Below are 22,500 nucleotides of genomic sequence, written 5' to 3'. Positions count from 1 at the left end.
GGTGTCCAGATACTTTTGGTTACATGGTGCATGATGTCACGGGCTCCTGGGTTTAAAGGCCTTACTGGGACGGTCCAGTTGTAATGACTCAGCGGTCTGTGATGCTGCAAACAAGCCCGTGGGGTTTGGTCACTTCCTGACCTTGTTTCAGACAGGACAGCCCCAGACCTGTCCCACCCGTACTGAGGCGCTTGCCCCAGAGCTCCCCCTCCTCCCCCCCCCCAATTCCACCACACGCTGGAGCCCAACTGCCGGTTTCGCATCACCGCACACCCTCACCCCCCCCCCCACCCCACCCTCACCCCACTCGGCTGCACCTGAGAGGAAATCGCCAATGCAAATCTCCCCCAACCCCGCTGGAGCGGGGCCGTCCTGCCACCCGACAAACAAGCCGACAGCTGCCCTCGCTCCGAATTCACCGCCACTCATGTGTCACCATGACCACCCCCCCCCCCACACCAACCACCGCATCCTCCAAACCGGCGAGCAGGAGGAAGCTTTAATCGCTCAGTCAAATACGCCGACCTCGTCTTTCATCGTCTCTTATCGTGGTGGGGGCCGAAGCCTGATCCCACACGCAACCGCCGCCTTCCGCACACGCAACGTTCCGCCACCTCCATTTCAACAGCCTCCATTCACCTTTATTTCAACAGCCTCCTCCACCTCCATTACAACAGCCTCCACCATCTCCATTTCAACAGCCTCCTCCACCTCCATTTCAACAGCCTCCCCCACCTCCATTTCAACAGCCTCCACCACCTCCATTTCAACAGCCTCCTCCACCTCCATTTCAAGCCACCTCCATTTCGACAGCCTCCTCCACCTCCAATTCAAGCCACCTCCATTTCAACAGCCTCCTCCACCTCCATTTCAAGCCACCTCCATTTCAACAGCCTCCGTCACCTTAATTTTGACAGCCTCCACCACCCTGTGTCATTTCCCTGGGTCCCATTGACCTGTGTAATGCTGAGAATCCCCTGGTACTATCACGAGAGAGGAGGCTAAGAACAGGACAGGAAAGAGGGGAAAATATTTTTAGGATGCTGAGATACAGCCAGCTGGACTTGAGAAGACAGAAGTCAGCTGAGATGCGGGCCGAGGGGGGGGGGGGGGCAGGAGTTTAAGAGTTTCGGAAGTTACTCCCTTCCTCCTAATTCCTTCTTCTGAGGACCCCCTCCCCCCCCCGCCTCCCCAAGTCACAAGTTGCCAACTCATCTTTAAAGGATTCCCCTCCGCACCGAAGTGCCCCCGCGACGGCAGGAAACGTTCCGTTCTCAAACGAAACCAGCGAGAGGCGGGACGCTCCCTCCGCAGGGAAAAAAAACGCCAAGGCCCGCGTAACTTTTCCAAGACTCTTCAGCGGGGAGGGCGCAACGCGAGATGCGTTCTGTCCTCTGGGCCACGGCGTTCCAGCGCGACTTCCAACGGCGACTCTCCAAGCTGCTGTTCCACCGAGCAAACAAAGCCCCGTGGCACAGTGGTTAGTGCCGCCGCCCCACAGCGAGAAGGTCCCGGGTTCGAATCTCGGCTTGGGGCCTTTCTGCGCGGAGTTTGCACGTTCTCCCCGTGTTTCCTCCCACGCTCAAAGACGTGCGTGTTAGGTGCGCTCCTGCAGTTGCCCTTGACCAACCGACCCACCCGCCCCCCCGCCCCCCCCACTCGCTCCATTAGAGGGGAGGACGCAGCGGGCAGATGTGCATTAGCAATGCGCTAAGGACACAAGGGCGGGAGGGGGGAGGAGGGGGGGGTTGTGCATCATCAAAGCCCCCAGCCTCATCTCTGAGGGCCCGCAGTCACCCCTCCTCCCCGTCTCTGCTATCGTTCCCCAGCCCACCGCAGATCCTATCAATTATGCATTCCATAGACACCCGAGTGAGTGAGGGGGGGGGGACGTGATGCCGGGGAGGGGGGGTTACGGGTGAAGGGAGAGCCCCCCCCCCCAGTAAGAAAGCCCATCTCCAGCCTGCTTCTCACAAGACCAGGAGACCCTTCTGTGAGCATCAGTTACACTCAGCTGGACTGGAGCAGAGAGGATGGGATGGGTGAGCAAAACCCCTGACAGCCCCCCTACCCCCCCCAGCACTTACAGACCAAAGCCCCTAACAGACCCCCCCCCAGCCACTTACAGACCGAAACCCCTAACAGACCCCCCCCAGCACTTACAGACCGAAACTCTAACAGACCCCCCCCCAGCACTTACAGACCAAACCCCTAACAGACCCCCACCCCCCCTACGCCCAGCACTTACAGACCGAAACCCCTAACAGACCGCCCCCCCCCCAGCACTTACAGACCAAAACCTCTGACAGGAATTTGGAAAGAGGGACCAGCAGAAACACCCCCCCCCCCACACCTCCCCCCCGTCACTCTCTCCAATCTCGGAACCTTGGCGACTTCTCCCGAAACACACCAAAGAGGAAATGAACCGGAACCGATGTCCCCACTGGTCCCGTCACGTCGTAAAAAGCGTCCAGAAATTACACGCCATTTGTTTAATTTGTTTAAAAAAAAAAAAATCAACATTAGTCCCGGTCCCTGCCGTTTTCTACATACCCGGTTTCGCTTGTTTTCGAAACATGGCCCGGAATACTGAGGACTTTCTTCCATAACGATCACTCACGGTGACAGGTAATTAATTTCCCTCTCCAAATCCTGCCTGCCAGTTATTTAGAAGTATATTTAATCACTTCTCAATGACTACATTCCTGTAGTCTACCCCTCAGCCTCCCCCCCCCCCGTGCCTACCCTCCCACTGGCGCTGCTCGGAGGTGGAGTTGGAGTGGAGGGTGCTGTGGTGATTCCTTGACGACACCAAACCCAACCACTTCTGTCGAAGAGGCAAGAAGGGAAAGGCTTATGCGTCTTCGATCCAGACCGTTCCTCCGTCGTCCTCGGGGCGCAACGTTATCGAAATTATCGCTCAGGAAAAATCCGTCCGGGACGCCGACGCTTCCGCGTTCCGTGTTCCCGAGCGCTTCGTTTTTACTGGACGGGGCGGCGGCGGCGGCGACGCCGAACCGGCCGCCAGGCTACGCGGCTCGCGGCGGAGCCCGGCGATGGAGCGACCGTCTGAAATCAATCCGGACGTCCCGTCCGATCCCCCCCCCGCCCGGCTTCGTTTGGACGAGCTCTCCGGACAGCAGGGCCGCGGCGGGGTCTGAATGCGTGGCTGAACGCGAGGCTGAACGCGGTGAACAGAGGTGGCGGCGACTTTGGACGTGGACGCGTTTCGTTTCCCGCACCGGGAGGGAGGGCGGGCCGTGAAACACCGTGCCGGGGGGGGCGAACGGTCACGTTCACGAAGCAAAAACTCCGATGAATAAAAACAAAAACAGGGCCACAGTGTCTCAGACTAAGATCACGCAGTCCTCTGAGTACAACCACCCTTTCGCCAAGGGAAAACACATTTAATTGCGTGGCGGTTACAGAGCGACTTACACACTTCATAGCTTATGTATCCATTTAACAGGGTCTGAGCATCGGTAGTACCTTTCGCAGGGACACGCAGGGCCTACCCGAGTGAACCCCGCCTAATGTTACAGCCCAGTACCCTGTGCTCACCCGTACGTAAAACACGGATACTGCCGTCGACACAGGATGAGCACGGACCTCACGGTCACGACTTAACCGGATCTGCCGCACCAGGAGAGGCTAAACAGCCCTACTCCGACTTACGCGGATCCGTCCGCAAACAGCACGTTAGCACGTTAGCAGCGACTGGCCTCCACGCTTTGGGGTAGCGTAGCTACGGGAGCGTACCAGCAACAACCTCATCTGATGCGAGCCACGAACAACAACCGTACGGACGGGCGAAACCACGACACGAGCTCGACCAGAACAATGATCTGAACATGGACGCCAAGCGGTCGCAGCAGGTACCCCAGCGCCCCCCCGAAACTCGGCAGGCCGTCAGAGGAGTCTCTCCGTGAGACAGGCGGCGGGAAGAGGGAGGGAGGGAGGGATGAAGAAGAGGTGTGAAAGCACAGGCAGCCCCGCTGGAGCCGACGGGCCCAGAGGCTGAGCAAACAGAGGAAAGGCTCAGGAGCGCCTCGGTAACACCCCCCCCCCCCCCACACCCCCTACCCCCCCCCGGGGCCCCAGCCGTCCTTAAACGCGCCCCTCCCTGGAAACCAGCTCCCCGGGCGTCAGGGCGACAAAAGAAAATCCGGGACACGGAGTCCCCCTTCCCAAAAGCAATTTGTCACCCTGTGACTCCTCAACAGGCCTACGCCGAGAGTTTTTTTTCCCGCACTTTCCGTGTTTTTTGTTTTTGTTTTAAAACCTCACCAGCTCTCTCCTCCGACGCCCGGGACGTCAGACGCGGGACTCGGCGAACGCTCCGGTCAAGCGATCGACGCGCCGCCTTGCGGTACCTCGACCGCCGCGGTGAATAACCTCAAAAAGCGGCGTCGGACGCAATCCGAGGGGGGCGGCTTTTCGTTTCGGCCCGGGAACCGGGCGACGCTCGACGGAGCGAACGAAACGGACCGCGGGGTCTTCGATCGGGACGTCGAACCGGAGCGCTCGAGATAACACTGGACAGCCCATTGGTTTAGACATGACGGACGGAGTGTAGCACAGTGGGTAAGGAACTGCGCTTGTAACCGAAAGGCCGCAGGTTCGATTCCCGGGTAAAGGACACTGCCGTTGTACCCTTGAGCAAGGTACTTAACCTGCATTGCTTCAGTATCTGTCCAGCTGTATAAATGGATACAATGTAAAACGCTATGTAAAAGTTGTGTAAGTCGCTCTGGATAAGAGCGTCTGCTAAATGCCTGTAATGTAATGGACGTCGAAACGGAGCACGCGAGATAACGCCGGACAGCCCATTGGTTCAGACATTCGGTCTTTGTACCGACAAGCGTCTCGGCTGGCCCTTACCTGTAGGCCCGGCGCTGTTCCGTCGACTGTCCGCTCACCCGCGGTTGCTGTAATTAAAATGGCCGCAGCGGTGGCCTGAGGGTAAGGGTATATAAGACAGGGTGAACGCCAGCCCTTCGGGATCGTACCCAAAACCTGGCGACAGGCACGAGCGGCCACGGCTAGTTCCCACGGACAGCGGACTGAACGCAGCCCCCTGGAGGATCCTGGTCAAAATACATTACATTACAGGCATTTAGCAGACGCTCTTATCCAGAGCGACTTACACAGCTTTTTACATAGCATTTTACATTGTATCCATTTATACAGCTGGATAAATACTGAAGCAATGCAGGTTAAGTACCTTGCTCAAGGGTACAACGGCAGTGTCCTTACCTGGGAATCGAACCTGCAACCTTTTGGTTACAAGTCTAGTTCCTTACCCACTGTGCTACACTCCGGCCTACAAATGGCCGCATTTACGCAAAGACCTGGGAGGCAAACCCTCGGGTTCGAGCTCAAGTTGCCGGATTTCCCCGTCTAGAGATTTCTCTCAATGAGAGACACCAGGGATCAGGCTAGACATCACACCCAGATGAACAGTTTTGTTTCTTCAGCAAAAACTGTTACCATTTCTTCCCTTTTTAAAAAAAAAAACTTTTAGTCACTTTGGAAAGCAGTCAAAGGTTTTACTTTGACAGAAATCAAGCAGCTCGTCTGCAATCCATAAAAAACCGGCTGTTAAAGTCTCGAGATCTGTTGACAAAAGCAGTCGCAACTTCTGGCAACGATTTTGGTGAAGCCCAGCCATGGGGCAGGTGGGCGCTGAGCTCCACAAGTACAACAGAGGACACCGTGTGGATTTCACAGAGACCCAGCGGAAACAAACTGAGTTCAAGAGCAGCGCTGGGGGACAGTTCTAGAACAGCACGAGAGAGTTCCACAACAGTGGAAGGTACAGAGCTCTAGAAGAGCAGAAGGGAGAGGGTTCTAGAACAATGGAAGAGACAGGGAATTCTAGAACAGCAGAAGAGACAGAGTTCTAGAACAGCGAAAACGGGCAGAGTTCTAGAACCACAGAAGAGACACAGAGTTCTAGAGCAGCGGAAGGGACAAGGCCCTGGCTGACGCTAGCCTGCCTGCTGTTCCTCGGCACTGTGGGAAAGCATGTAAGAGCACGAGACAGAGGCCCGCCACTTTCACAGATAACGGGGGGAGGGTGGGGGGGCATGGAGAGGGCGCCCCTCCCAGAGGGACGGGAAACGAGGGCAGCGGCGTCCCACGTTCAGAGGGGGGGAGGGAGGGGCACAGCTGCGGCCCCAGCGCGCAGCACGTCCAGCGTTTCCTGGCCCCCCGGGTCCTCCCCGGACCCCGCCCCCACCCCCCCCCCCCGCCCCGGCCGAGAGGAGAACAAACGCTTCCCTCGCTCCCCTTGCCTTTCATTACCGCTCCGCTTCGTCTGCTCCCGCACAGCTGTCCTACCACCCACCACCCCCCCCCCACGCAACTGACACAGTCACGCACACACCACACACACACACACACGCTCACACAGACACGTACACACACACACCCTCACACATCCTCTCACACACACCCACACACACCCTCACACACCCCACGTCACCACACACACTCACCCCTCACACACACACACACACACACACACACCACACACCCTCACATCACACACACTCACACACACACACACACCTCACACACACACACACACACACACACACACTCACACACACACACACACCCTCAGACACACACACACACACACACACACAAAGGGGCTGACTGGCAGCGCTGAAGACCATCCAGGCCGTTTGTTCCGTGTCGCCCCACTAAACCCCCCGGTGATGTAACTGCTGAACTCACAGAACAGGCTACGCGAAAAAGCGGCAAGAGGAAACCCCAAAAAATGCTGCCCACTGGGTTCCTTTTCATGGCCTTCTTTCTGGAGCCGTTGGGGACACCACACCGCCTGTTCTAAACGAGCAGACCACCCCCAACCCCCCACCCCCCCCCCCCCCCCACCTTACGACCCAGCTCTCTGTCCTCGAAGTTCAGGGCCCGGCGAACGTTGACAAATTTCGACAAACAGCCCGCTCAGCAAAACCAACACCCCGATGGCGACGCGGAAGTCCCAGAGCGTTCGGCCGTAAGCGACCGGAGGGATCCGCCCCCCTCCCCCACCACCACCACCCAAAGGCCCGCCCCCTCCCCCACCCGCCCTCGATTGTCATTTGCTTATTTTTTTTTAATTGCGGAGCTTCGACATTCGCGTCATGCGCCGGCCCCGCCCGCTCGCTCGCCGGCTCCCGCCATCAATCACCGGGGGGGCGCCGGCTCCAGCCGTCTGGCCTGGCGGGCCTGATTGATCGTCCCCGGCAACGGGGATGAAATAACACCATCCCCGGGCCCTCTGCTCTCCCTCTCCCTCTCCCTCTGCACCCCCCCCTCTCCGTCTGTCCCCCCCCCCCCTCTCGCTCAGAGTACGTGTGGAATGCGCGGCGCTGTACCACGTTTGGGCAAAAACAACCCCCCCCCCCCCCGAGAGGCCAGGCCAGGCCAGCCCCAAACCCCCCCCCCCTTAGCCCGCACCCGCTCTACTGCTCACCCAGCTCAGACAGCAGAGGGTACGCACCCCCCCCCCCCCAAGCACACAGCCCGCCAGGCGCCCTCCCCCCCCCTCCCCCCTCCTCCTCCTCCTCCTCTTCCTCACCGCAGCGAAGGTCTTAGTTACCGTGCCACACGGCCCTTGAAGATTCAGGAGAAGTCACAGGCTTGGGCTGGGTTTCTCAGCGTGGGGGGGGTCCTCTTTAACGGGTCCGCCCACAAAAAACCGCTCCATCCTCTCAGACACTCCCCCCAGCCGGCCCCGCCCTTCTTCGAGTCAGACTACGTGACTCCTCCCCCAAACTTTACACCCCCATGATTTCTTCTTTTAAAACGGTACTCCCTACTCCCGCAGCTGTAATAACTGCAGCAGATTTCGTTTCTACGGTGCTTTTCCCCCAACCCGAAGACACTTCACTATACATTGTAAAAAGTGAGAACACAAACCGAAGGTCGCGAGACACTCCACAGCGGAGCACGTGCAGTGATACCACGAGCAGAGCGTAGGAACCTGCATTACAAGTAACCCAGCACAAAGGATCATGTATAATTGCTCGTAAAAGTTTGTATTGCGCAAGATCGCTCGCGTGGTTGCCTAAATCCCTGTTGCAGGGTATAATTTTAAACAGAAACTGTAGGTGTGAACACGCGGAACCTTGAGGGTCCACAGTGACGATGGAGGACCTGTCACATTGACCACAACTCTCTCTAGGGCTTTATGAACATCGTTCCTAGAGTATTTATTACATTTGTTGCGCCGTCTGGATAAGGCGTTGCCAAAGTTGCACATGTAATGCAAGGGTTCTTAGGGCTAGGATACGCTAGGAAGCCTACAGTGAGACAAATGCGCTGTGTGAGAGCTGGGCCCTGTAACCGGAAGGTCGCGGGTTCAAATCCCAGGCAGGACGCTGCCGTCGGGACCCTCGAGCAAAGGCTCCTCCGGCGTCGGACGTCCGTGGGAGAGGGAATCTGGGAAAACCGGCCCTGGAAAATTCTTATTAAAATCCCCTGGAAAAATACGCCTTTGAGGCTACGAAAGCCTTTATCATCAAGATAAAGACGCAATATAAACGTCGGCCATCAAGACACACAAATTAAAAAATGCGGCTACGTTTCTGAATCGCAGCCAAGGCGCCGCCCGCTGAACTTCCTGTGAACTGCTCGGGACCGGCCCGTGACATCACGGCTGTTCTACCAATGGCGCGTGTCCCTGTACGCACACTGCACAGGTCAAAGCTGCCCAACCCTCTTCCTGGACATCCACTGTCCTGCAGGATGTGCAGAAAGGTTACCCCTGGACAAAGCAGAACTGCAGATTAATGTTAAATTAACGATTGTGTGTGTGTGTGCGTGTGTGTGTGTGAGAGAGTGTGTGTGTGTGTGTGTGTGTGTGAGAGAGTGTGTGCGAGTGTGTTTGAGAGAGTGTGTGTAAGAGAGAGTGTGTGTGTATGTGCACGCATGTGTGAGAGTGTGTGTCAGATAGAGCGTGTGTGTGTGTGTGAAAGAGTGTGTGTGTGTGTGAGAGTGTGTGCGAGTGTGTTTGAGAGAGTGTGTGTAAGAGAGAGTGTGTGTGTATGTGCACGCATGTGTGAGAGTGTGTGTGAGAGAGTGTCAGATAGAGCGTGTGTGTGTGTGTAAGTGTGTGTGTGTATGTGCACGCATGTGTGAGAGTGTGTGTGAGAGAGTGTCAGATAGACCGTGTGTGTGTGTGTGTAAGTGTGTGTGTGTGTGTGTGAGAGAGTGTCAGATAGAGCGTGTGTGTGTGTGTGCGAGAGAGTGTCAGATAGAGCGGGTGTGTGTGTGCAAGTGTGTGTGTGTGTGTGCGAGAGAGTGTCAGATAGAGCGGGTGTGTGTGTGTAAGTGTGTGTGTGTGTGTGCGAGAGAGTGTCAGATAGAGCGGGTGTGTGTGTGCAAGTGTGTGTGTGTGTGTGTGTGAGAGAGAGAGCGTCTAAAAGCTAATGTCAGTAGTTAAAGACGGCAATCAGCAGTCCTCTCTCTGGAAGCGGATCACCGTGGGAACGGGCTGAATGGAGTGTTCCGGGCTGCGGCGGGAGGGTGTGAGTGGCGGGGGGGCGGGGGGGCTGGATGTGCGCTCCGTGCTCCGCGGGCCGACCGACTGGAGCCCCAACATCTCAGCCGCTAGGCCCCCCCGAAGAGGACAGCGCTTAGGCAATGCCCGGGAAAAGGCGGGGGGCGGGGGGGGAAGGGGGGTTGGGGAGGGGCGATCTAGGCTCATCCTCCTCTCTATGCAAATGGCAACAATCACAGGAAACGCCCGAGCCATTCCTGCTGTTAAAAGGGGCCCCTTCGAGAGAGAGCGAGGGAGAGAGAGACAGAGAGAGAGAGAGAGAGAGAGAGAGAGAGAGAGAGAGAGAGAGACAGAGAGAGAGAGAGAGAGAGAAAGCGAGAGAGAGAGAGAGAGACAGAGAGAGACAGAGAGGGGCGACATAGCTCAGGAGGTAAGACCGATTGTCTGGCAGTTGGAGGGTTGCCGGTTCAAACCCCGCCCTGGGCGTGTCGAAGTGTCCTTGAGCAAGACACCTAACCCCTAACTGCTCTGGTCAATGAGAGGCATCAATTGTAAAGTGCTTTGGATAAAAGCGCTATATAAATGCAGTCCATTTACCATTTACCAGAGAGAGAGAGAGAGAGAAGCAAATTAAAACTCCGCTTCAGAATTTCCTCAAGACTTTTAATTACACGAAAGCAGCAGATCAGCATTTCGCCCGCTGCATAGGGAAAAGCTCACAGGCTCTGGTATCCTGGGGGGGGGGGGCCCTCCCGGCGTACCCCCACCCCGGCCGCCTCATTACCATAGAGGTCAGGAGCGCGGGGGCGACGCCATGGAAACGGGCATCATTTCTGGATCTCCTTCCCCCCGTCGGGCGTCGTCCGGACGCCTGGCCCGGAATGCAAACGCCGTGACGACGGGCGTGGGGCGGGGGGTCGAAGGGTCAAACCCGCGGAAGGCTGGTCCTGGCGCTAGGTTTCCGCTTTTGGCCTCGTTCCTCGTCTGCGCAGCCCCCTCGCAGACGGACGCAGCTGCGCAGCCCCTCTAACCTAGATGCTCACACCCCACACCCACACACACACACATATACACTCACACACACGTACTCATGCACACACTCACACACACACATACACACACACACACGTACTCATGCACACACACACACACACACACACACACATATACACGCACGCACACGTACTCATGCACACACACACACACACACACACACACACACACACACACACACGTACTCAGGCATCGTTATCTAGCTCGATTAGACAGGAGATGCAGGAGACATCCTCGCACGGACACGCTCGGACTCACACAGACAAGCTCACACAAACGCAAACGGAGCGACCGTTTCCCCCCGCCCCCTGTCCCCCCACCCACCCCCCCCCGGCCCCCCCCGCCCACATTTGGCCCGCCCCGCCCCCCCGCCCACATTTGGCCCACCCCGCCCCCCCGCCCCCCCCGTCTGTCCGCAGAGCTTCACCGTTTCACACAGGAGTGTAAAAACAAAAGGCCGGAGGACGGAAGCGGACGGAGAGACGAGAGGCGGCGGCGAGCGAGCCGACCGCGTACCGCCAGGAGGGAGAGCGCGTGACCTCCCCGCGACCCTCCCCCCTTTCTTATCTCTCACCCGCAGACCACGTGCCACCTCCACCCAAAGGCCAGGCGGCACAGAGGGTAACCCGGCAACAGGGCTCCACTCCAACCGCCTTTCTCCCCCCCCCGCCACCCCCATGCGGAATCTCAATATTCCACACGGACTCTGCAAAGCCCCCCCCCCCTTTTCCCGTGTGAAGCGCTGAGAAGCAGGCGATGGCAGACAGCCAGACCAATAAAAACACCTCAGGTTTAATATGTGCTGCACACGTGCCCCCCACCCCCCCCACCCAAGCAGAAAACAGGCGCCCCACACTCACACAGCTCCCAGTTCTGCCATACAAAGCTGCTCATTATTATTGTTTTTATTTTTATTTTTTTACTTCCCACGATGCAATTCGGTACTAAGGACGCAACAGAGGAACGTCGGAGCTTCGCGCGAACGGCGGCGCGGCGTGAACGGTCGCGACGGGCGCCTCGAAGAGCGTTCAGGGACCGCGGGCGCCAGAGCGACGATCGCGCGGGGTGGGGAAGACTCGGCCGGACGGCTAATCCTCCAGCGGCCGCGGAAGCTTAAACATTTACAGACGGCTCGCCGTCGCCAGGGAGCCACGGAAAGGACTCTGCACCCACGGTAACAAAAATCGACAGACAAGACCGGCCGACTGCACAGACCGGGTTTTAGAACATAGCCTATGTGAGGTGGAGGGGGGTGGGCTATAGGGGGCCACTGTGAGGCAGAGGGGGCGGAGCTACAGGAGGCCACTGTGAGGTGGAGGGGGGGCGGGGCTACAGGAGGCCAATGTGAGGTGGAGGTGGGCAGGGCTACAGGAGGCCACTGTGAGGTGGAGGGGGGCGGGGCTACAGGAGGCCTATGTGAGGTGGAGGGGGGCGGGGCTACAGGAGGCCACTGTGAGGTGGAGGGGGGCGGGCTACAGGTAGCCAATGTGAGGTGGAGGGGGGCGGGGCTACAGGAGGCCACTGTGAGGTGGAGGGGGGCGGGGCTACAGGAGGCCGCTGTGAGGTGGAGGGGGGCGGGCTACAGGAGGCCTCTGTGAGGTGGAGGGGGGCGGGGCTACAGGAGGCCACTGTGAGGTGGAGGGGGCGGGGCTACAGGTTGCCAACGTGAGGTGGAGGGGGCGGGGCTACAGGTAGCCAACAAGAGGTGGAGGGGCGGGGCTACAGGAGGCCTCTGTGAGGTGGAGGGGGCGGGGCTACAGGAGGCCGCTGTGAGGTGGAGGGGGTGGGGCTACAGGAGGTCTCTGAGGTGGAGGGGGGCGGGGCTACAGGAGGCCAACGTGAGGCGGAGGGGGGCGGAGCTACAGATACAAACTTACCTCAGCAGGTTAAAGCCCTGCCGAGAATAGAACAGGCCGTCCAATCAGCGGAGAGCCTCCAGAGGAAGGCACCTGAGGTCAAAGGTCGCGGGAAGGAGGTCAAGGCCCCCCCGGGGCCGGCGCTAGAAAAAGCCGCACCGCGAACGTGTCGGCCGATTACCGCCACTTAGCCGTAATCGGGCTAAACCAACCCGGACACAATTAGCGCAAAGCCCCCCCCCTCGAGAGAGAGAGAGAGAGAGAGAGAGAGAGAGAGAGAGAGAGAGAGAGGAGAGAGAGAGAGAGAGAGAGAGAGAGAGAGAGAGAGAGAGAGAGAGAGAGAGGAGAGAGAGAGAGAGAGAGAGAGAGAGAGAGAGAGAGAGAGAGAGAGAGAGAGAGAGAGAGAGAGAGAGGGGGATTATCCCCACGCCTCGGCCTTTTAAAGGACCGCGCGCCACCGCGGCTGGAGGGCACGGCTCGTGAAGCAGTCAACACCAAACTCGCCCCGACCCAATAACCCCCCCTGGCCAAGGGTTCGATTCCCCACCATGGCACATCCTGCACTGGGATCTGCTCTCTATCTCGTCTCTGCTTTCCCCCCAGTCTGAATACAAAGTGGAAAAACACAGAAGAGGGGGAGGACCGTCCCCCTTCATTTAGAAAAAAGAAAGGAAAAACTGTGTTTGAATTTGGTCACGGGCGTCTAGTTGCTCCCTTCCTCAGATCCTCTGATTTAAAAATTTTTTTTAAAAAGATGGTGCATCGCCCGCATATGCACACCCTCCTTTCAGTGGTGCAGCCGGGGAAAGCCGTTCCATTTGTTTAACCCTTTCAGGAGTAAGATCACAATTGTGTGTCCGGAACGTTCTTGACTGAACATTCTAACGCTGATGTCACAATCACTGCTGGTGACTGAAAGCAGCGGAGTTCTAGAACACCGACGTCTGAAAACACATTTACGGAATGAATCCCAGTGCAAGGACAGCAGGCACATTACAGATAAGTGACCCAGCGATGGGGCCCGTGGAGCTGACCCAGCGATGGCGGCCTGAGGAGCTGACCCAGTAATGGAACGACGCTGCTACATCCACCCTCTACCCTCCCCCCCCCCCCCCCCCCCCCCACCCAACGAGCCAGGCTTGCACTAAGCATCTGAGCACACATCGCTATTTCTGTAAATGGAAACTGCCTTTTAACCCTTTGAAGAGTAGGCTATTTTTTTTTTTTTAAGAACACAAAGTCAGAGTTCTAGAACTCCACTGAAAGCGATTGTGACATCAGCATTAGAACGTTCAGTTAAGAACGTTCCGATCGCACGTGTGACCTCGCCTTAAAGGGCTAAGGAGGGCAGCTTTACCGAACAGGCAGAACACGGCTTTTGGGACTGCGAAACAAGGAAAGCCAGCACGTCAACGGTTAGCAACCGCGCTAAGGAGGAGAGAGTACAGGTACTCGGGTACCGAATACAGTGCAATTTAATGTAGAAGGAGCTAAAACAAGATGGAAGAGATAAACTTCATCAGGGGGGTGGTGAATGTTAAAAACGGCTCAGAGGAAAAGTATGTATGCAAAGGTCCTGCAGCAAGCGCAAGCATGCAGCCCTTCGAACAACGGGATCGTCTGTTCGGTGGACACGCCGTCCTTCACGGGACAGGTCCGTTCGCCCGTTTGTCAGCCCCCCACCCCCCCCCCCCCCCCCCCCCCCCGTGGCAGTGCGCGGGGCTCAATGAGGCGCCGCGATGCCGGACTGATACCGCTACAGAAGCGTTGCCGTGGTACCGCTACAGAGCGGACCAGCAGAAACCTGCCCTGCCTTCCCTCGCTTTCCACAGGGATATAAACATGTGCGCACACACACACATACACACGCACGTACACACACACATACACACGTACACACACAGACAAGGGCACATAAACACAGACAAACACACACACACACATACACATACACATACACACACACACACGCACGCACGTACACACACAGACAAGGGCACATAAACACAGACAAACACACACACACACATACACACACACGTACGCACATGCACACACAGACAAGGGTACACAAACACACACACACACACGTGCACACACAGACAAGGGTACACAAACACACACTCCCACACCTCAGAGCTCACACACACACCAGCATGCATACACACACGCACGTACACACACACACGCATGCACGTACACATACAGACAAGGGCACACAAACACATAAAAGGGCATGCAAGCAGAGCACACAGACACGCTCATACACACAGACCCAACACACACACACGCACACACACACACGCTCAAGCACGTCCACTTCCTGCAGACGACCGCACCGCTCCTGAATGCCCCAGTTCACACGGCTGTTCTCTCCGATCCGGGCCCCCGACATCGCCGGGGGTTCCCGCCACGCCAGCGCCGCGCGTCTCTCGCTGCAGCCCAGCCCAGGTCCCCACAAACCGGAACAAAGGTGTGCACGGGTCCCCGCAAACCCTGACAAAGGCGTCTACGGCTTCGCCCGAGAGGACACGCAAAGATTCACCTGCGCTTGACACACGCACCCAACACACACACACTCCCACAGCTCACACACACTCTCAGAGCTCACACACACTCCCACAGCATAGAGCTCACACACACAGCTCACACACAGCTTACACACACACTCCCACAGCTCACACACACTCTCAGAGCTCACACACACACTCCCACAGCTCTCACACACTCTCAGAGCTCACACACACTCCCACACACAGAGATCACACACACACACTCCCACAGCACAGGCCTGCAGTTTGCTTTCCATATTAGTTTAGCCATTACGTTTCGTAATTTTGGGCGGAACGTGTATTTGCAAGGACCCACCTCGAGCCGGTTGTGCTTCCGCCAGAAAACAAAAAGCCAAATTTTTTTTAAAAATACCGCCGAAAGCGTGAAACCTTCAGCCGTCTTATCACGGCGGCGCGAGCGCGAGGCACGGTAAACATTCCGCAGGCACGCGGGTCAAATTCCCCCCCCTGGGACAGAGACAGAAAATAAACGTAAACGCTACGCTACGCGCGCTCGAGTTCGCGTCCGAAAAGCCAAACCAAGCCAGCTCTTTGGCTTTTCTTCTTCTGTGGTTTTTTTTTTTTTCCCCCCTTTCTGATACGCGGTGTTGTGTTGCATTCTGTCAAACGAAGCCGGTAACAAAAGCAGGGCTGTATCTGCACGTATCGTGCGTCTGTGCCCCCCCCAAAAACCTGCCACCCGGCACCCCCCCCCCCCCCAACACAGCTAGCCTGGGCAGCCAAGAGCCATTTCATAAAATGAAAAAAGACGGAGTGTAGCACAGTTTCGGACGGAGTGTAGCACAGTGGGTAAGGAACTGGGCTTGTAACCGAAAGGTCGCAGGTTCGATTCCCGGGGTAAGGACACTGCCGTTGTGCCCTTGAGCAAGGTGCTTAACCTGCATTGCTTCAGTATATATCCAGCTGTATAAATGGATACAATGTAAAAGCTGTGTAAGTCGTTCTGGATAAGAGCGTCTGCTAAAGGCCTGTAATGTAATGTAATGTAAAAACGAGGGAGGTGCTCGTCATCTGTTACTGATGTTGGGCCCGTCGGTGTGCGCTACATTGCGGGGAGGGCATTGCACATGCACTCTGCTTGACCCCGACTATCCATGCCCCCCCCCCCCCCCAGCCCTGCCCCCCCCCGGCCCCCACCTCCAGGGGAAACCAAACCCGCCGAGCGCTCGGGGCAGGGCCAGGTCACGCCCGGGACCCGCGGGAGAGAGAGAGGGAGAGGCTGAGAGAGCCAGACAGAGAGAGAGAGACAGACAGACAGAGAGAGAAATAGAGAGAGAGCGACAGAGAGAGGAAAGAGAGAGAGAGAGAGAGAGACACAGAGAGAAATAGAGAGAGAGCGACAGAGAGAGGAAAGAGAGAGAGAGAGAGAGAGAGACACAGAGAGAAATAGAGAGAGAGCGACAGAGAGAGGAAAGAGAGAGAGGAGAAAGAGAGAGAGAGAGGAAAGAGGGAGAGGGAGAGAGAGAGAGGAAAGAGAGAGAGGGAGAGGGAGAGAGAGAGAGGAAAGAGAGAGAGGGAGGGAGAGAGAGAGACAGACAGACAGAGAGAGAGGAAAGAGAGAGAGAGAGAGAGAGAGCAGAAAAGGCGTCCCAGGCCCCAGCAGACGGGCTCTGAAAAGCAGGTGGCGTTTAATCTTCAAAGCGCAGCGCGCTTGTTTTTATCAAATTAAACATGATGAAGAAGCCCGGCCCTCACCAGAGCTTTCACTTTCAATACTCCAGCCATGGGGGGGGGAAGGGGGGGAGGAAGATCCGAAACGCAGCCAAACCTGAGGGACACCGACCGCAGAGGCAAACGAAGCCACAGCCGCCGGGGGCTCAGCAGCAAATCGATCCAGCCCCCCCCCCCCCCGAATCGCGCGTCGGCCTTTTCCCGGCGTCGCCGGGGACGACGCTCCAATCGGGGGTTCCTACAGGTAACGGCGTCTGGCCCGCCGCGGGGCGTTCGAGGCGCGACTCGCAGCCAATCACCTTTCGACAAACGCACAAACCTACCCGAACGCAGGCCCGTTCAAGACCTCAATGTCCATTAATACTTAAACATTTCAGCAACGCCTACTTAAGTCCTCAACATCCACACACTATCACAACCCCTGAAGAGCGAGTAACTCTCAAAGAAAGTTCTCAAGGCTCCTGGGGAAAAACTGAATCACCTGAAGGTCACCGAATCATTTGAAGGTCACCGAATCACTTGAAGGTCACCAAATCATTTGAAGGTCACCGAATCACTTGAAGGTCACCGAATCATTTGAAGGTCACCAAATCATTTGGTAAATGGTAAATGGACTGCATTTATATAGCGCTTTTATCCAAAGCACTTTTACAATTGATGCCTCTCATTCGCCAGAGCAGGTAGGGGTCAGGGGTTAGGTGTCTTGCTCAAGGACACTTCGACACGCCCAGGGCGGGGTTTGAACCGGCAACCCTCCGCACACACAGACAATGCCAGACAATCGGTCTTACCTCCTGAGCTATGTCGCCAAAGGTCACCAAATCATTTGAAGGTCACCAAATCATTTCAAGGTCAACAGAGGCAAACGTGAGCAAAGCGGACACGAAAGGGGAGATGAAGCACAGGGATGCAAAGACAGACGGGGAGGGGGGGGCTCACCTGTAGTAGCGGGACTGCAGGTAGGTGGAGCAGACGGCCTTGGAGACGTGGCTGGCCGAGCCGAAGTCGATGACCTTGACGCGGTAGGGCTGGCGGACGGGGTCCACCAGCATGATGTTCTCGGGCTTGAGGTCGGCGTGGATGAGGCCCAGGCCCTTGAGCTTCAGGAGGGCGGCGGCCACCTGCTGCAGCACGGGCCGGATGCAGCGGAGCGGCAGCGGGCTGAACTTGCTCCGCTTGAGGAAGTCGTAGAGGTTCTGCTCCAGCATCTCGAACACCAGGCAGGTGTGGCCCTTGTGCTGGAAGCACTCGAAGGCGCGCACGAAGTTGTGGTCGTCAGCGCACTCGGCGCTCAGGCGCGCCAGGATGCCCACCTCGATCTGGCCCTGGCGCGCGTACGACGGGTGGTTCTTCAGGATCTTCACCGCCACGATCTCGCTGGTGCCGCGCTTCCAGCACTTGACCACCTGGCCGAAGGTGCCGCGGCCCAGGAACTCCAGCACCTCGTAGGCGTTGGCCATGGAGCAGAGCACCTCGTGCTGCACCAGCTGGTAGTCGCCCTCGCCCCCGGAGCCGCCGTTCTTGGACCCCGCGGCGGCGGCGGTGGTGGGGGGCGGGGCGGCGGTGGTGGTGGTGGTGGAGGCGGGGCCCACGGCGGCGGCGGGCGGGGCGTTCTGGCTCATGGCCGGCTGCTCGTCGACGATCTGGACGCTGCCGTCGCCGCCGTCGTCGTTCTCCAACTCCTCGCTCTTACGCTTGAGGCCGCACCGCTGGTAGGTGTCCAGCAGGCGGACGGTGCTCCGGCGGGTCAGGTTGTGCGCCGCCGCCCCCCCGACGCCCAGCGGCTGCCCCGAGGAGGAGGAGGAGGCGGAGGAGGAGGACGAGGAGGAGGCGGGGGCGGGGGCGGCGCTGCCTCCGCTGCCGGCGGGGAAGAGGAGCGCCTGCTCGTAGGGGAGGGAGGCGGCGAGCCCCGGCCCGGCGGCGGCAGCGGCGGCGGCGGGCGGGGGGTTTTTCTTGCTGCTCTGGCTGTAGGCTTTGCCGCGCGCGACGTAGCCGGTCATGTCCCACCGGCAGCTCCGCTCCACCTTCAGCTTCTTCACGCTAAAGAAGGCGCTGGACTGGGCGCCGCGGGGGGAGAAGACTTGCACTTGCGAGGCCATACCTGGGGGTGGGGGTGGGGGGGGGGGGGGGGAGAGCAGGGGGGGAAACGTGAGACCGGATACAGGAAGTGACACAATAATTAGTTGAAATCAGCTGACTGGGTTCCTGAGTGGTAGAAACACACGGCAGCACTTTTACTTCCTGAACCCTGGACTTTTCCACATCTGAGCACTGGTGTGGCGAGAAGTGGGTGGAGCAGCGTAACGGTCGCTCATAGAACGCACTCCACCCAGAGGGCTCATATGAATGGCGGAAATGCATGAAGGAGCTCGGGGGGGGGGGGGGAAATGTGACATCATCATCAAAGCAGGCCAATGCAAATGGCATCCCTGACCATTTATTTTATTTTATTTCTTTCACAAATGTAAGAAAAAACAATGTCTGTGTAGAACAAGTGAATCGAACGGTGACCGACAGCAACAACAGGGTAACAGGAGAGGGAGAGTCTCTCTCCGCTGAGGGTCGCCGCGAGACTCCCGTCCTGATCGGTTTCGAGGCGGATTTTCAAACCTGGACGCGTTCAACGCAGGTAAACACGGAAGAGAGCACTGAAGCCACCACCTCACCCAAACACCACCCCCCCCCCCCCCCCCCACCCCCCAACCCCCGGCCCCCCTGCCCGGCCTCACTCCCAGCCTCACTGTCGCTCCGCGCTGATGAGTGCCTTTGATAGCGCCCGCGGTGCCGCCGTTTCTCCGAGATAAATAAACAAAAGCGTTTAACCCCTTTCTCTCCAGCGCCTAGCGCTCGGAGAACCGCCGCCTCGCGCCTGAAGGCCCCCTGTGGGGACAGGAGGGGGATTCCCGCTCTTCTCCCAGACGAACGAGGAGAACGGAGCAACGGGGTTCCCAAACCCCCCTCTCAAAATGACAAAGTATCAAAAGAGGGATCGACCCTGGTCAGACTAGAATGTTCTTATCTGAACATTCCAATGCCGATGTCACAATCACTAGAATGCTCTTATCTGAACATTCTAAAGCTGATGTCACAATCACTAGAATTCTCTTAACTGAACATTCTAATGCTGATGTCACAATCGCTAGAATGCTCTCATCTGAACATTCTAATGCCGATGTCACAATCGCTAGAATGCTCTTAACTGAACATTCTAATGCTGATGTCACAATCGCTTCTGGTAACTGCAGTGGAGTTCTGGAACGCTGACTTATAATTCAGAAAAAAACATTCCAGTAAACCTGCTCTTCAAAAGGGTAAAGAACCTAATGACTTGAAGCCTTCCTCCCTACCCCCCCCCCCCCCCACCCGAGCTTTCTCAGCTTGAAGAAGCGCAACGTGGACAGACCGCGACGGTCACGGTCACCCGGCCCTGACCTGACCTTAATACCGCCGGAAGGTCGCGCGGCACTTAAGACCGCGAGCGTAAACCCATTAAGAGCCATTCCAAGGCTCAAGGCACTCGCATCCTTGTCAGTCCGCCCCACTACCCCCACCCCCACCCCCCACCTCCTCCCCAGTGAGGACACCCCCGCAGTCGACTCATCCACGCGCACTCCGAGGGCGAGGCTGAATATATATACTCTTTTTGGGTCGAACGCGTCCTCTAAACGCACCGGTCGAGCAGCCGACGCCAGGCGGTCCGCGGCGCTGTTGCGTGCGAGCCGCTAATCGCTTAAGCCCGAGCGCCAGATGTCACCGCTCCGGATTACGGTCCTCTCGTCCCCGGACCTCGGCCCCAAAAAAAAAAATCCTCCCACAAAACAAACAAAAACGAACTACATCTCCCATGAACACGTCTGTTCGGCCGGACCGGCGCTCAGATACAGCTCCCGGGAACCAACCGAGGTTCCTCAACCGGACCGCTCCTCGGATGACCTCCCGTGACCGCGCCCCTCCGGGCCGCCCTTTGGCGGAACGGTCGGAGGCGCGTACGTGCGGTTTTGGCCGTTAGGACCGCACGAGTGAGCTGAGAAACTAATTACCTCACCGCTCGGGAAAAACCGATACACACTTCCGTCCGACAAAGAATACCTTAAACAGCCTCGACTCTGAATGAGGGGCTGGCCCACTCACAACCATTTACAAAACAGCCTTAACCCTTTTTTTTTTAAGTGTGAGGTCACAAACATGTGATTAGAATGTTCTGAACTGAACATTCTAATGCTGATGTCACAATCACTGCCGGGCAATTGGAAGCAATGGAGTTAGAATTCCGGAAAAAAACGTACCAGAAGGCCTACTCTTCGGAGGGCTCGGTCGGGAAACGGATAAACAGGCCAAAGGTCGCGGGGTCACGCTATCTCCCCGGTCGCACGCGCCGGCCGGTGCTATTTCGAGCCGCGGCGCCGGTTTTCCCATCGTGGCCCGCCGGAGGCCCCCCCCCCCCCCCGAAACCGTTCGAGACAAAAGGGGGACCTCCACCCCGCCGGCTCCCTCGCCCTCCCCATTGTGCGAAGTCTCAAAAAACAAACTCGTAAATTTCGCTTCGATTTAAGTGCCTCTCGTGTGCCCAGCGCGAAAACTCCGAAGGCCCCCCTTTCGGTGGCGTCCGAGCCGCTGGCCTGGGTTAAGGGGCGCGGCACGGAACGGCATGGCACAGCACGGAATGGCACGGCGCGGTGTTCAGCTAGCCATGCTAAGCCCAGGGTCATTTCAATCGCCGCAAATTCCCCTGCCTCTCCTGGAAACGTAAAAGCGGTAATCTCGTGGTCTATTTTTATTTATTTATTTATTTTAGGCAAGGGGGGCGGGGGGGGGGGATTATTCCCCAACAAAGGTTTTTAATCTTCTTGTTCTCATAGGATTCAATCGTGTCTGTTTTTATGAAATGGAAATGGGGGGAGGGACTAGGCGACTTACCCAACGTATGACCTACACAGCTTTCACACAGCATTTACATTGCACCCATTTACACAGCTGGACACACACTGAAGCAATGCAGGTTAAGCACCTTGCTCAAGGGCAAAAACGGCAGAGTCCTACCTGCGTTGAACCCGTGACCTTCAGGTCACAAGACCAGTCCCTTACCCATAATACAACACTGCCGCCCCTCCTCCACCTCCTGTCTGTGCTCACGCTCCGTCGACATTTTGGATTCCATCAGCCCACTGACAGACAGCGCGCGGAACCTCAAATGGCCTACCGAGCTCGCAAACGCTCAAAAAAAAAAATACATAAAAAAATTAATGAATCAGTGACCCTCCCTAAATCATTAACGGACAGCGACGCGAACAGGAAGCGCTCGTTTTCAACCCCAAAGTGACCTACAGTCCCCACGCGCTCATGGTCCTCCCTCCTCTTCTTCAGTGGGGTGGACAGTCAGTGTACAGCAATAACACCGTCACTGGGGGGGGGGGCGGGGGGCCTCCGCCGGACCGGGGCTGGACTCGTCTACTCTGAGGACGGAGCCAGAATGGCGGCCACGGGTCACCCTTACCCACCGGCCCCCATGCGAGGATTAGGAAACACAGCACAGGCGCTGCCTTCACGCAGAGCCGGCGTCCCAGAGCGACAGGGGGAGCAGACACAGGCCGTTCCGCTCAGACCCGCGCGCACACACACACACTCTCACACACGCGCGCGCACAGAGACACACACACGCACACACATACACACACACACACACGCGCGCACAGACACGCACACACAGACAGACAGACACACACACAGACGCACACACACACACACGCACGCACCTGAGACCTGAAAAAGAATCAATGGATCAACAGGAAGGGCGCCTAAACTTATTCACGTGCCGCATTTACTGTTTTTTTTT

The 22,500-nt window shown here is 57.4% G+C and overlaps 1 protein-coding gene across 1 annotated transcript in view; it reads right to left on the bottom strand.

Annotated features, from left to right (window-relative positions):
- LOC135246031 (homeodomain-interacting protein kinase 2-like) overlaps nt 1–22,500 on the bottom strand; it is a 90,776-nt gene that overhangs the window by 57,050 nt on the left and 11,226 nt on the right. The window contains 1 exon segment of the mRNA XM_064319524.1: nt 17,607–18,768. Coding sequence (XP_064175594.1) covers nt 17,607–18,768 — 1,162 coding nt within the window.

This window comes from Anguilla rostrata, chromosome 19 (genome assembly GCF_018555375.3).
Source record: "Anguilla rostrata isolate EN2019 chromosome 19, ASM1855537v3, whole genome shotgun sequence".
NCBI classification, from domain to species: Eukaryota; Metazoa; Chordata; class Actinopteri; order Anguilliformes; family Anguillidae; genus Anguilla; species Anguilla rostrata.
The sequence above is the reverse complement of the archived record's forward strand: the minus strand, read 5'-3'. Positions and strand labels throughout refer to the sequence as shown.